This window comes from Cydia amplana, chromosome Z (genome assembly GCF_948474715.1).
Source record: "Cydia amplana chromosome Z, ilCydAmpl1.1, whole genome shotgun sequence".
NCBI lineage: Eukaryota > Metazoa > Arthropoda > Insecta > Lepidoptera > Tortricidae > Cydia > Cydia amplana.
This window is the reverse complement of record NC_086096.1, coordinates 39,691,167-39,707,448: the sequence shown is the minus strand read 5'-3', so window position 1 is coordinate 39,707,448 and position 16,282 is coordinate 39,691,167. Positions and strand designations below refer to the sequence as shown.

The window sequence follows — 16,282 nt, the reverse complement described above, 5'->3', positions numbered from 1 at the left end:
AACCGGAGTATGTCTACAAACACAAGAGTTATAAGCTACGAAAGATTTTGTAGAGAGTCTTACTTGATATAGATGTAGTGAACAATCCTTTACCATCGTATTTTGTAGAGGGTCTTACTTGATACAGATGTAGTGAACAATCCTTTACCATCGTATTTTGTAGAGGGTCTTACTTGATATAGATGTAGTGAACAATCCTTTACCATCGTATTTTGTAGAGGGTCTTACTTGTTACAGATGTAGTGAACAATCCTTTACCATCGTATTTTGTAGAGGGTCTTACTTGATATAGATGTAGTGAACAATCCTTTACCATCGTATTTTGTAGAGGGTCTTACTTGATACAGATGTAGTGAACAATCCTTTATCATCGTATTTTGTAGAGGTCTTACTTGATACAGATGTAGTGAACAATCCTTTACCATCGTATTTTCTCGAAAACGTTAGTATTTGTTATGCTACTTCAGTCAACCTCAGTACTTTTAAGGGTTCCGTACCCAAAGGGTAAAAATGGGACCCTATTACTACTACTATGCAACAAGTTTCAAATTAACAATTGGTAAAATTTGTATGGTAGGCCTTACAAGGTTAATGGTATGGAACCCTTCGTGCGCGAGTCCGACTCGCACTTGGTCGGTTTTTGTAAATAGCATAACATATTCGTGCGTTCCCGTAAAATACGACGGTGAAGGATTATTCACTACATCTGTAGACGGCCCTCCCCGCAATGACTGTAACTCAACAATATAACTGTTCAATTGGTAGAAGTTATCAGGCGGGCGCTCCCTGTACGCCTGTAACGTTGTGTGTGTTGCATGCAGGCCCCGGAGGGCGCGTACCCGGGCGCCTGCGCACTGCTGGACTCCTCGCTGGTGCCGCGCTGCTCCTGCTCGGTGCTGGCGACGCGCTGGGCACTCACGGCGGCGCACTGCGCGAAGCCCGATATCGCCTACGTGCAGTTTAATGGACTTTTTCGCTCCGACTCCAATCTCGCGACTGTAAAGCTCATCTACCGACATCCCGCGTAAGTCGACATCATCCTTTTTTAAGAGCCCTATTACTAAGACTCCACTGTCCGTCTGTCTGTTTGTCACCAGGCTGTATCTCATAATACTAGACAGTTGATATTATTTTCACAGATGATTTATATTTCTGTTCTCGCTATAGCCACAAATATTAAAAACAATAGATAATGGTACGGAACCCTTCGTGCGCGAGTCCGACTCGCACTTGACCGGTTTTAAAGCTTTTATTTGTGTACGGTCCGTACAAAGGATAACATTTCGCCCGTCAGCACTTTCCGTCACATAGCATATACTTATTACCTATTTTAAGACAGTACATGCCCGACCGCCGCGGAGTGTATTCATTAAGCCGCTAATTGTATCATTTTATCATATTATCAATAAATCGTTATTTCGGTGGAAACTGCAGTATTATCATTATCAACTATCATCTCAAGACTGTACGAGAAGCAACCCGTACATCTTTTTGGTCCTTCGAAGATTTGGATCAGTGCACAACTTATACCTGGGCCACGCCACGTGTCGACGCAACGTGACCAGGAGCTGTGACACCATCGCCGTGCGAAATATCAAAGCCATCAGTATCAGCATTACGTATCAAGATCAAATAATATATCAAGATTATCAAGATCAAATTTTAAGCAAGTTTGTGTGAACTGTGAACTTTGTGCGATAGCGAATCGGTTAGGCGGCTTCCCACAAGCGGGTCTCACCGTCTGATTGAGAAGGCGCATATATCCACGAAGGACACTTAAACACAAATTTCCGTCGGTCTTCGTACGGAGTTGTATCATCATTATCATCGGTTGTTCAGTTATCATAGCAAGTTATTGGCAAAACTTCTAAAATGGAGGGACTACTAAATAAACAAGGTCAACTTGCCATTGCTATTGAAAAGCTACTTATCAATTTTAAAAAGGACGGCGCTGAACGTAAGACTCCTCAAGATATCCAGAGACGTTCAGAAACTCTAGAGCAATACTGGAGAGAGTTCCAGACAAATCATGTTGCTCTCTGCGAGTTTGAAAATCAAGATTTTATTTACTTTGCCGAAAATCATCATGATCGAGTGTCAAACATTTATCACGAAACTCGCAAACTTTTGCAACAGTCTCTAGCTATAGAGACAAAGTCTATCATCAGGCCCGCTACTCCCCAGTTTAACTTGAAAATGGACTGGAATCAGCCACCGGAAGAGCAAGCCGGTCCCTCAACCTCGCAACCTTCGGTACCCAAATCTAACGCTCAAACGGCTGAACGCGGTAATCAAAGTAAGTTGGAAGAGATGTACCGAAAACAACAAAGTAACTTCAAGGCCTTCCAACGCGCTATCAACAACACTAGATTAGAATTACTCACCGAACGGTGGGAATTCGAAGATGCTTTAAAAACCGTGCAGGCTCGGTGGACCGCCATCGACACCTTACATTGGGAAATCGACAGTGAACAAATCAACGAAAAGCCGGAATACGAAGAAACCTACAACCAATGCGAACAAAAATACAACGATATCAAAAAACGTATCAATATCAAGATGTGGGACTCTTCGCACCGAGAAAAATCAACTCCAAAAATAGAAATACCCATATTCAATGGAAACTATCATCAATGGACATCATTTAAGGATTTGTTCACAGAAACTATACACAAGAACAACTCTATATCAAACGCGCAAAAAATGCAGTTCTTAAAAAGTAAGGTCAAGGGCGAAGCGGAGAAGCTTATCCAGCATTTAAAAATCAGTACCGACAATTATCAAGTTTGCTGGGAAATTTTAAATCATCGCTACAACAACACCAAATTAATATTCAGTTCCCACGTCAACATCCTTCTTGGACTACCCACTATGCAACAGCAGACTGCCGTAGCAATAAAAAGGCTACACGACAATACTAAAGAATGCCTTCACGCCATACAGAATTTGGGCGTTGACACATCTACGTGGGACCCGTTAATTGTACATCTACTAGCACAAAAATTAGATGCTGACTCTCATCACGACTACGTCGAGCATGTAGCGAACCCGAGGGAGCTACCTACACTGGCTGAATTTTTATCATTCTTAGAAGCAAAGTTTACTGCGCTAGAATCATCTCGGCGAAAACAAGAGCAAACGAAACCTGTTCAACATGCCAACTATGAAAAAAGGGTTGGCGGCAAGCCTTCGTCATATCAAAGCCCCCGCTCCGAAGGTTATATCAAAGAAAACCGCAATTATCATTATTCGCCAAACAAGAATTATCAAGGAAATCAAGCAAAAAATCATCAATCATTTTCAAGCAACAATTTCAAGTGTCCTTGTTGCACTTATAATCATGATCTATTTCGATGCTCGAAGTTTCTAGGCATGACACCCGAGACGAAACTTGCAACAATAACAACAAAGGAAATATGTCCGAACTGCTTATACAAACATTACGGCAATCCATGTTTGTCGGAAAAACGTTGCAAGCAATGCAGTGGCGAACATAATACGATACTCCACGAGGCCTTTGTCAGCAAGAAAAAGGGGGCCACAAATGAACAAAGTACATCAAAAAACGTGGTACACGTGTTTCAAGATGAAGATTTGGACACTCTATTATCGACTGCCCAAATTAAGGTGCAGACAAAAGATGGATCTTATATCAAGTTTAGAGCCTTAATCGACCCAGGAAGCCAGCTAAACCTCATATCAGAAAATGCTGCCCAATTACTAGGCCTACCACGCCAAAATTACAGTGGTACGGTCTTTGGAATCGGAAAAAAGGAGAGTAGCTGCAAAGGATATACTATTATCAAGGCCGAATCTATGCATACGGATTACACATTTATCACAAAAGTTTACATAATGAACCGTCTTACCATAGATTTACCAAATGAATCATTTATCAAGCCTTTATGGCCGCATCTTGAAGGCTTAAAGCTGGCAGACCCCGAATTCAATGTCAGCAACCCCATTGACATTTTATTGGGCGCAGGTGCTTACGCAAGACTCATTTTGGGCTCTATCCTCAGGGTAGATGACGTAACCCCCATAGCCCTGGACTCTCATCTTGGGTGGCTTCTCTGCGGTGACATGAAGTCTTATCATTGCAATATGGTTCTAAACAACATTGACGATATCAGCAGATTTTGGGCAATAGAAGACATTGCCGAAAATTCAGACAACTTATCAACAGAAGATCAATATTGTATCAATCAATACAAATCAGAAACCACGCGCCTAGGCGACGGACGCTATGTGGTACGATTACCCCTAAAACCTGACATTGAAGAAAAATTGGGGGAGTCAAGAAACAAGGCTGTGGCACAATTTTATCAACTTGAGAGAAAACTTATGAAAAATGAAAAATTATCGGAAGGTTACAAATCATTTATCAACGAATACTACGACCTGGGACATATGCGCGAGTGCGAAAGAGACACAAAACCTAGCAACTACTTACCACATCACTGTGTGCAACGCGCTGAATCATCAACTACAGCTCTTCGAGTTGTTTATAACGCGTCAGCACCTACATCGTCGGGTTACAGCTTGAATGATGAAATGTACAGTGGGCCCAATTTACAATCAGATTTATTTAAATTGATTTTAAGATGGAGGCAATATAAAATTGTCTTTCTCGCGGACATAGAAAAAATGTTTCGCCAGATATTGTGTCACGAAAAAGATCAACTTTATCAGAAAATTATTTGGAGAGATCATCCAAAACAAGCACTACGAGAATATGCCTTAACGACGGTGACTTATGGCACAAAGGCCGCACCATTTTTAGCAATGATGACTTTAAAACAGCTGGCTCTCGACGAAGGTCATCAATATCCTGAAGCAGCAAAAATATTGGATCAAGATTTTTACATGGACGACCTTCTAAGTGGCACGCACGATATCATATCAGCAAAGAAATTGCAAACGGATCTTATCAACCTCCTTAAAGCAGGGGGTTTCAACTTACGGAAGTGGTCATCAAATAACCCCAGATTGCTAGAAGGCGTAGACACCACAAAACAACAATCATTCGATTTCAAACATCAAGAGTCGCAAAAAACCTTGGGGCTGCGATGGAACCCTCAAGACGACGAATTTACATTCCAACTTAAAATACAACCGTCGCAGACTGAAAAAACGACGAAACGCTCACTGTTATCAGACATTTCGAAGATCTTCGACCCTCTAGGGTGGTTGTGCCCTACAACAACAAAACTGAAGCTATTATTTCAATCGGTCTGGAAAGAAGAAGATTTGAAATGGGACGATCAAGTATCAGAAACAATTGAAAACGAGTGGAAAAGTATCAAGCAAGACCTATATCAGATCAATCATATGAAAATCCCTAGATGGTTACAAAACGAAGGAAAGGACACGATCGAATTGCACGCCTTTTGTGATTCCTCGGAACGTGCGTATGCGTGCGTCATTTACAGTGTTATTCGAAGCGACTGTACTGGATCAAGTTCAACGCCCCCAAAGATAACCATAGTGGCTGCCAAATCTAAGCTCGTGCCAGCCAAGAAAGCTGTGTCCCTGCCCAGGCTGGAGCTGAGCTCAGCGTTGCTACTTTCCAAATTATTGAAAAACGTTATGGAAAGTTTATCAAAAAATAATATCAAGCTTTTCTGTTGGACGGATTCGACCGCCGTTTTAGGGTGGTTACAAGGTGATATCAACCGATGGAAGCCGTTTGTATCAAATAGAGTACAAATTATCAAAGAAATTGCATCTTCGGATTGCTGGCGTTACGTCAAATCTGCCGAAAATCCGGCAGACTGCGCGAGTCGCGGAATCAGCGCTACGCAGTTAAAAGAACATCCCTTGTGGTGGACAGGACCTTCCTGGCTATCTACATTTGAAGAAAACCCCCAAGAAGAGAAATATACTACCGATGAAGATATCAAAGTATCAAAACAAACAAACGTCACGACGGTACAAGGCAATAACGTCGTAAGTGACTTAATTATCAAGCACAGCAATATCAACCGTATGACGCGAGTATTAGCATGGATACTACGCGCCGTATCAACATGCAAGCCTACAGTGCCTTATCTTACGGTGGCGGAATTACGAAAAGCAAGAAATATGATTATCAAACATGTGCAACAAGAAGCATTTGGAGAGGATATCCATAACTTGTCTCGACATGGGCAAGTGAAATCGAGAAGTAACATTTTATCACTAAATCCCTTTTTGGACGACAATGGGCTGCTCAGAGTACGAGGAAGAATAGGAAAAGCAAATATTGACCCAAACATGAAACATCCACTTATCATCCCTCACAAAGGTCACGTAACCGATCTTCTCATAGAAAATGCTCACAAATTGACCCTTCACGGTGGAGCTCGTCTGACCTTGAGACAGCTCAGATATCAATTTTGGATCATAGGAGGGAATCGAGCAGTCAAAAAATATATCAACAATTGTGTCACTTGTATACGCCATAGAGCTATGAAGCAAGAACAAATCATGGGAGACTTGCCGGCGGCGCGGTGTAACCCGACACGCCCGTTTTATCACACCGGCGTTGATTATACCGGCTTTATTGACGTTAAATCAAATAAAGGCCGAGGTATAAAGACAACGAAAGGATATGTAGCAGTATTTGTGTGTATGGCGACGAAGGCCATACACCTCGAACTTGTATCAGACCTCAGCAGCTCAACATTTTTATCAGCTCTTCGTCGAATGGCAGCGCGTCGAGGAACTCCACGTCACATTTACAGTGACCAGGGGACAAATTTTATTGGAGCAAACAAGCGACTACATGAGGAAATTATAGACTTGAAAAACACCTTGGACGCAGAGTTCTTCACGGCTATATCAGAGATGGAAATTGAATGGCATTTTAATGCCCCATCATGGCCCAGCGCAGGAGGTTTGTGGGAGGCTTCAGTAAAAAGCCTAAGGCATCATCTTCGCAGAGTCATGGGTGAACAGAAGCTGACCTACGAAGAATTATCAACTCTATTATCCCAGGTGGAAGCATGTCTTAATATTAGCAGACCATTGTGTGCTATCTCTGAAGACCCAGACGATTTGGATTTTCTGACGCCGTCTCACTTCTTATCAAGTGGTCCAAATTTGACAATATACGAAACCGAAAGAGACGAGCGGACGAGATGGCAACTGGTGCAAAAAATATTCTCAGACGTATGGAAGAGGTGGAAATCAGAATATTTGTGTGAATTATCAAAACGAAGCAAGTGGCAAAAACCAAAAGAGAACTTAAAGGTCGGAGACATAGTTATCATTCACGATGTCAACTTGCCAGCCGGAAAGTGGGCACTCGGCAAGGTTGTGACCGTTCATCAAGGTCACGACGGATATGTACGTGTAGTGTCAATCAAAACAAGGAACGGATTGCTCAAGAGACCCATTACCAAATTATCAAAACTGCCTGTTAATCAAGAAACGAAAGAAGATTTGAAATCCGACCCCGAACCGAAAAAAGCAGAGCCCGACGTTAAAAAACGACGTCCTAAGAGAACGGGAAATTTACTGACACTTGCGCTCATGCTATTATTCGCAATCATATCACCCGTCCAGTGTGAGCACAGCCTTACGAACATAAATAAACATCAAGGAATTTATTTCGACAAGATATCAAATATGCATCTTATTCGCGACGAATGGAAGCTTATTGCTTATTACAACATGGGACCTTATTGGCAAGGACAAAAATTATTGAAAGAATATCTGCACTCATTAGAAAACATGTGTATCAAGGCAGACAAGCAATCAAAATGCGACGTTATTCTCATACAACTAAGGCACGGATTCGCAGAATTAGAGTATTACAACAGTATAATGCAAGCTCAGCAGCTCACGCGCCCGGCTCGCCGCCGGCGCGGCCTTGCCAACGGAGTCGGATATGTCGCGAACAGTTTGTTTGGAATACTGGACGAACGTTTCGCTCAACAATACGAGAAGGATATCAATCTTATCAGAGATAATGAGAAACACCTAGCGTTGCTGTGGAAAAATCAGACTTCAGTGGTTGAGGCTGAATATAATTTACTAAAAAGAGTGGAAGAGGCCATGGACAAGCAACATAAAATCCTCAACCGCAACTTTATCAATCTTGAAAAGGCGACCAATGTTTTGGCAAAGGAAGTTGTCGCTGTCGAAAACACAAGTGAATTTATGTTATCATCGATTATCACTAACTCAATATTGGTGAATCTAAAAGGCATTCAAGAAACATTATTAGATACTATCACCGACGTTCACCATGGGCAGTTTAATTTTCACTTACTGACTCCAGCTCAGCTAAGGAAAGAGTTAAGCATAATTTCCGGCCAGTTATCAAAGGACTTAACTATTCCAATTGAAAATATACAAACAGATCTACAAGACATCTATCAATTGCTCAAGGTCAAGACAAGGATGACGACCAAGTACCTCATATTTGAAATCAGGATTCCGTTAGCCAGCCGGGACGACTACGAAATCTACCACCTGATACCTGTACCTCAACAGCAAAGTCAAGCAATGATCAGTATTATACCTATTTCCGAGTATGTTGCCATGAACATACAAAAGGACTCTTTCATACCACTCTCAGAAAAAGAAGCCGATGAATGTATACAATATGATATATCAAATCACATATGCCCTTTACAAAGGCCAATATATCACATGAACGAAGACGACAACTTATGTATCAAGGATAAAAATGAGGCAAAATGCAGGAGTATCAAGCAACCTTGCATAGACAAATGGGAAAGGTTGAATAAACAAAACAATTATCTATTCTTTACCTGCGGTCATCGAACCATAAGAATCATATGTGAATCTCAAGTTACCGCCGAGCAAATAAGCGGAGCAGGCATTATTTCTCTAGGAGATGGCTGTGTCATTAAAAGCGAATCTCTCACAATATTCGCCCATAAATATCACATGAACAACCTTAACATCCAGCCAGATTTAGTGAAGATAGTTATGCCTCCTATTAATAATATCATAAACTTATCAATACCTATACATGAAGACAACGTTTCTACGTCTATTAGCATGGATTTCAAGAAGCAGTTTTTGGATATCGATCGACAAGTCGAACAAATGAAGGCTAGTGAAGCTAGTATCTTAGCCACCCGATTATCAACCCATGACGTCCACCAGTACGTCCTTGTATACTTACTACTAGGCGCCGCCATAGTAGTACTCAGCGTGTATCTATGGAAACGCTTGCGTCTTCGCTGTTCGGCGCGGATACCTCCTGTGCCCCCCAGCGACGCATCTGCGAATATCAGAATTCAGTACGTTGCCAGAGATGACAACCGAGAGGAAGCCAACCCGCAACTCACGCCTAAGATCAATGTTCAACCCAAAACCAACTCGAGGACTCACCTTTCAAGAGCACGGGGACTCGAGAAGGCCACGTCACCCATCGTTGGAGGACGCTTCGCAGCGAGTGAATGATTTAATATTGTGTTTATTTTATAAGTTTTATCATCTTATTGCATAATTTTATAAGTCTTATCTTTTTTGTAATTTTTTATCTTTTTTCATCTCGCGCCCGGGAGCATGTACGGTCCGTACAAAGGATAACATTTCGCCCGTCAGCACTTTCCGTCACATAGCATATACTTATTACCTATTTTAAGACAGTACATGCCCGACCGCCGCGGAGTGTATTCATTAAGCCGCTAATTGTATCATTTTATCATATTATCAATAAATCATTATTTCGGTGGAAACTGCAGTGTTATCATTATCAACTATCATCTCAAGACTGTACGAGAAGCAACCCGTACAATTTGACTCAAAAAACATTAGAACCGGCATAGAGAACCAGTATTTTCTGCTATGAGTTGTCGTCCGACAACAAATTATGGAAGCGGAGCGTGAATCTCGCGACCGCCGCTTACGTCGTTTTGGTAGCCGCCTACAAGTTGCGGTTGCTATAATTTCATTGTTTGGTATGGCTTCTCTATATGAAGTAATAATAACACAATGTAACAATGTTTGTTCTTTAATTTTTAAATAGACCGCGAATTAAAGTGTGTTGCAATTTAGTGATTTAATAGTTTTTGGGAAGCGCTGGTGGCCTAGCGGTAAGAGCGTGCGACTTGCAATCCGGAGGTCGCGGGTTCGAACCCCGGCTCGTACCAATGAGTTTTTCGGAACTTATGTACGAAATATCATTTGATATTTACCAGTCGCTTTTCGGTGAAGGAAAACATCGTGAGGAAACCAGACTAATCCCAATACGGGCCTAGTTTACCCTCAGGGTTGGAAGGTCAGATGGCAGTCGCTTTCGTAAAACTAGTGCCTACGCCAATTACTGGGATTAGTTGCCAAGCGGACCCCAGGTTCCCATGAGCCGTGGCAAAATGCCGGGACAACGCGAGGAAGATGATGAATAGTTTTTGGCAAAAAAACCAGAATACCAATCGAATATGAAACTTAAATCGAACTCCTAAGGTTGAAAATCTATTGGCGCGAATGTGGTCGCTAGGTGCAGTGCACTATGCCTGGAGAAGGGTTAAGATTATTTATAGTACCTATCTCCTACCGCAGATATCTGGTGAAGCATCATTTGGTGAAGAGGAACCTGAGGAACTACCCATAAACACCATAAAATAATAGCCGACTATTTTTGTGAAGTGGGTTCCTTTTATGGCAAAGGGTTGAGTGGGGTTTGATCTGTCCAGGTTCGAGGCCGTGGTGAGGGACCTGGGCGAGGGCCCGGACGTGGTGACGCTGCAGCACGACGTGGGTCTGGTGCGCACGCGCAGCGACATGGTGCTCTCCTCCTACTCGTACTTCCCCATGCCCCGCGCCCCGCGCACCAACGGGGACATCGTGGGCGGCATGATGCTGTACAATATCGAGGATCTGCTAAATAAGGAAATTGATGTGAGATGGGTGTTCCTTAAGTAGGTATAAGTGGTTGTGGACCGCGAACCACGAACAGATGTCCATGACCAATCGCCTCCCGAGTGAGAACTCATATAGTGCGTGGTTAACGGCTATGTATTATGAACCCTCGTGGACGTCAGCTGCCGCTCCGTTGGGGGGTTGAGAAATAGCAGCCACCGAAACACGTAAAAAATTAAGTAAATTTAGTAATTGCCTCCCGTTTGATACTTTGCCAGATGATAGTTTAAATGCCGGTAGTATCGCGCTGGAAAGAACGTCAGTTGATCGCCTAAACATGTAAAAATAAGCGCTTTACCTGTTAATAGTAATACCAGAACCAGACTCATAAAACTTTGCTTGTCATTTCATTAGGCGTTTCAATAAACGGATTACGCATTACGCATACCTACTTTGCGGACATAAGTGGTAAGGCGCGTATTTTTTACATGTTCATGTGGATAGCTGACAGTTTTTACACCGCGATGCTACCAGTTGACGGTTTTTTTTTAATTTAAGAAGAAGAAGAAGAAGAAAATAAATTTATTCAGGACGCTTACAGTATTGCTTAAATCTAATACAACTCTTTTATAATAATAATAATAATAATGTGAGCCTATATACGTCCCACTGCTGGGCACAACTCTTTTATTAATATAAAACATAAACGTCATTGAAATAGCTTCTGACACAATATCAGACGGGAGGCGATGACAAAAAAATTTTTTTTACATGTTCATGTCATCAACTGACGGTCTTTTCACCGCGATATAACCGGCTGACTATTTTTTTAATTCATAATAGCATCTAAACTATCATCTGACAAAGTATCAGCCGGGAGGCGATGACTGCTGACAGTGCTGACGATATATGCTCCTGCGGGCTCAGCACGGTTCCATTTTTATCGACTATCACCATGCCCGTCACTTTCGCACTTACATACCTGTTAGAACGTGACAGGCATGGTGATAAACGATAAAAATGCCACCGTGCTACTAGGGCTGGCCCGCGGTCTATTGGTGCAATGAGAATTTATCGTGGAAATAATATTTCATACGGATTGGCCACGTTCCACCCCGCCCTAAATAGAATAACCTCACCCATCAGCGGCGGTTGTTTGATCAAATATTGACCGAATCTCGTATCAATACCGAGACGCCCTTTACTATGAAATTAAGGTCAAAATAAGAAAAAATTTCGGCCGCCCTCTTGAACTTCCTCATTTTTGATCTTATCAAAATGAAAATTGTATGTATTGCTCCGAGAGGCCTTTTGTTATGAATCTGAGGTCAGAAATCCCAGAATTGTAATAAAAAATGCCGCCACTTTGAATTTCTGCTTTTCTGCTCGGATCAAGATTAAAATCGATGTCTGAGGATCCGAGAGGCCGTTATTTAGGGACCTATATGATCAAAATCAAAAACATAAAAGCGGCCAAGTGCGAGTCGGACTCGCCCATGAAGGGTTCCGTATTTAGGCGATTTATGACGTATAAAAAAAACTACTTACTAGATCTCGTTCAAACCAATTTTCGGTGGAAGTTTACATGGTAATGTACATCATATATTTTTTTTAGTTTTATCATTCTCTTATTTTAGAAGTTACAGGGGGGGGGGGGGACACATTTTACCACTTTGGAAGTGTCTCTCGCGCAAACTATTCAGTTTAGAAAAAAAATGATATTAGAAACCTCAATATCATTTTTGAAGACCTATCCATAGATACCCCACACGTATGGGTTTGATGAAAAAAAATTTTTTGAGTTTCAGTTCGAAGTATGGGGAACCCCAAAAATTTATTGTTTTTTATTTATTTTTGTATGAAAATCTTAATGCAGTTTACAGAATACATCTACTTACCAAGTTTCAACAGTATAGTTCTTATAGTTTCGGAGAAAAGTGGCTGTGACATACGGACGGACAGACAGACGGACAGACGGACAGACAGACAGACAGACATGACGAATCTATAAGGGTTCCGTTTTTTGCCATTTGGCTACGGAACCCTAATAAAAACGACTGCCGGAATTTCTGCATTTTTGCTAAGAATAATATGGAAATCGATATCTGAGGATCCCCGAGAGGCCCTTTATTGTGAATCTGAGGTCATCACTGGAATAAACGGCCGCCATCTTGAATTTCTGCATTTTGACTATGATCAAGGCGAAAATCGATAACTGAGAATCCGACAGGTCCTTTATAATATAATCGGCATTAGAATTATCTGGCTCTCTATTACTCTTGCATTAGGTATTCGAGCGACAGAGAGGCGGAGGAAGAATTCGTGTTAGCGGTAGGCCCTCTGTAGTTTACATCAACATAGTGACGCGCCACAACCGGATATATCGGAGCGGCTAAGGTATTCACAATATCTTTACACGCACTCTAACGCCCTGACAATAGCTCAATAACACGCTATCCGATATATCTGATGGCGACTGTACGTGCGAAACTTATGAGGTAAGTCACTCAAGTCAGTGACATCACTGACATCTATACCAGAATAATTGGTTTTGGGAATAATGCTTCTAATGTGAACTGTGTTGTTCTTACAGATTTTCCTTGAATGTTTTATTTAGAAACCACAAATTCCTCTATTAGCTTATACCCCTATAAGTAGAAGTTAGTTTAGGTGTCTATTTACTTTAGTTAAGAGATTTTCCGAACGACACTTAGCCAAAGCCAAAAAGAGTTCCCTTTGCAGGGGCAAATCAAACTAAGTTTCCCACACCATACCCCGTCTATAACCTATAACCTAAAGGCCCCAGTACACGATGGGCCATCGCCGGCCACTCCAAGGGACGCAGCCATGCGGTAGAATGAGATAGCAATATCACTTGCTCCCTCTAACGCATAAATGCGTCTCTTGGAGTGGCCGGCGATGGCCCATTGTGTACTGGGGCCTTAACAAAGAGACCTCGTTTACCAAGGAGTGTCTTGCAAGTATTTACCGCTTAACCTTCTAGATTCTGGGCTACGGTATGACGGAGGCGGAACCGGCGGGCGAGCGACTGCGGGAGGTGCGGCTGAGGTTGGACACGTGCGGGCGCGAGGGCTGGCGGCACTGCGCCTGCGCGGTCGGCGCGGTCAGCGGCGTGTGCTCCGGCGACTCGGGCGGGCCCGTGCTCTACAACGGCACGCAGGTAGGTGCGGCTGCAGTTAACCGCGAGGCGCGGTGTAGGGGCTGGCGCCACTGAGCCTGGGCGGCCAGCACGGCCTATGTTAAAAATATGTCTGTTTGTAGATCGGCGTGATGTCGATGGGCCCGGTGGAGTGCGGCGCGCCGTCGCCGCTCGGCGGGAAGGCCTCGGATGCGGCCGTCTCCGTGTTCACGATGCTCCGGCCGTACGCCGAGCTCATCAACTCCACCATCTACGACGTGGACACAGCTATTCGCATGCGCGAAGTGGCGCGGTCGGCGGCCAGGAGACGCACCGGCGTGGAAGTGGTGTGTGCGGCGTCGCTGCTACTCTGCAGGTACCACTCTGGTGTCCTTGCTGACGCGCTCATCAACTCCACCATCTACGACGTGGGCATAGCGCTGCGCATGCGCGAAGAGGCGCGCTCCGCGGCCAAGAGACGCACTGGACCGGTGTGCAGGTGTGTGTGCGGCGTCGCTTCTGCTTACTACTCGAGTACTTCTCGAGTTTCCGTTTTCACGGCTCTCACTTTGTACGTTGTGCTCACTACTTGCCTACTTGATGCTTAACTTGTGCCTGTAGATGCGATTATTTTTGCGTTTATAACAAAGAAGCAAGTAGATATTTTATGAATAATTTAGTACAATACAACCTACTGATTTTTTCACCGAAGAAGGTATTTAAATAATTTTTAGAAGTCAAGTCATATTTATATTTACTGACTACTCTACGTATTAGGTGATAATGATATGCGGCACATACGTTTCGTTGATTGTTTATTTATTTAAATGATGTATGTGCATGCATTTTTGTTCCTAGTCTAAGATTTCCGTTTTTATTTTAATTTCTGGTTATCAAACTGTTCAAATTCATCAACATATCAAATCCATAACAGTTTCAGAACAAGAAATTAAAATCAGAATCGGACTCTAAATATCATAGAATTACTTTACCCACAGAAGCTTATAACCGCCAGCCCCGCACGACTCTCCAGTCATCCTGTTCTGATGTCTCCTGTCCTGCCTCCTGAAGTCTTGTTGCTTCAAACAGTGGTTGCTGTTTCTTCACGCCTCTAATAGCTTATGTTTGTGACATTCGTTCCCAAAATACCAGATACCCAGGAATTACGAGTAAATTACTAGTATGACGATTCCTGTCTAAAACCAAAATTATAATAATTTGATCAACATTTGTATTGTCTTTCATAAATGTATAGTATTTTTAACTGGATATCTATATTTAAACATATGTGCTAAAGGAAGGACGCTTAGCACGCGGAAATGTTGTACACGACCCGCCTGTTCCTGTCTCTATCGCATGCGCGTATAATTATATTGCTGTCCCGCCCATGATACCGGCTGTCGATGTCAATGTGCGAGCGGGATAGCAATATTATTATTCGCGTGCAATAAAGATAGCAACAGGCGGGCTAATGTACTTACGAAATTCCCCGCGTGCTTAACGTCTTTTCTTTAGATTTTGGAACGTGTGACTAAGAGTCTATCGTGTATTTTTACTGTTTGTGTTTGTACTATAAAGTGAATCGGTTTTATTAAACAAGTGCCTTGATAAGCATTGTGTTTTAGTTATTATGGAAATGTGTGGCGACTGTGTGGTGGTTAACAATCGTGAGTGGTGATGTCAAACCTTTTGGTTGTGCTGTATAGTGCAGAAAAATACATTATAATGAAAAAAATGCTAAAAGATTACTAACAATTCTGTCAAGATCCTTTATCACTTATCATGCAAAGACAATCGCTGTTAACTCTTTCACTGTGGTGCACGATGACATTGCTCATTGATGTGTGGCTGTAAACAGAATATAATCTCTTCTTCCTCGCGTTATTCCGGCATTTTGCCACGGTTCATGGGGTCCGCTTGACAACTAATCCCATGATTTGACGTAGGCACTAGTTTTTACGAAAGCGACTGCCATCTGACCTTCCAACCCAGAGGGGAAACTAGGCCTTATTGGGATTAGTCCGGTTTCCTCACGATGTTTTCCTTCACCGAAAAGCGAATGGTAAATATCAAATGATATTTCGTACATAAGTTCCGAAAAACTCATTGGTACGAGCCGGGGTTTGAACCCGCGACCTCCGGATTGCAAGTCGCACGCTCTTACCGCTAGGCCACCAGCGCTTCTGTAAACAGAATATAATATTTATTGATATTAAGGCCGCAATTAGACTATCGTATTAATGATCATGGTAATGATGATGGGATCCTATTTGAAGTAATTTAACTTTGTGAGCACTTGGTGTCAAACGACTCGTGGAC

At 42.6% G+C, this 16,282-nt stretch overlaps 1 protein-coding gene across 1 annotated transcript; it reads left to right on the top strand.

Annotated features, from left to right (window-relative positions):
- The first annotated feature begins 596 nt into the window (after positions 1-596).
- Positions 597-14,983, top strand: LOC134661669 (chymotrypsin-1-like). The gene is made up of 6 exons (XM_063517822.1): positions 597-632; positions 822-1,024; positions 10,659-10,863; positions 13,829-14,005; positions 14,107-14,339; positions 14,962-14,983. The coding sequence occupies exons 1-6, from the start codon at positions 597-599 to the stop codon at positions 14,969-14,971; spliced, it is 864 nt and encodes a 287-aa protein (XP_063373892.1). The 3' UTR covers positions 14,972-14,983.
- Positions 14,984-16,282: the final 1,299 nt, after the last annotated feature.

Coding starts and splice junctions, on each gene's coding strand:
- LOC134661669 (XM_063517822.1), top strand. CDS start 597: ATGGAACCCTTCGTGCGCGAGTCCGACTCGCACTTG. Junction 633..821: donor GCGAGTCCGACTCGCACTTG/GTCGGTTTTTGT, acceptor TGTTGCATGCAG/GCCCCGGAGGGCGCGTACCC. Junction 1,025..10,658: donor CTCATCTACCGACATCCCGC/GTAAGTCGACAT, acceptor TGATCTGTCCAG/GTTCGAGGCCGTGGTGAGGG.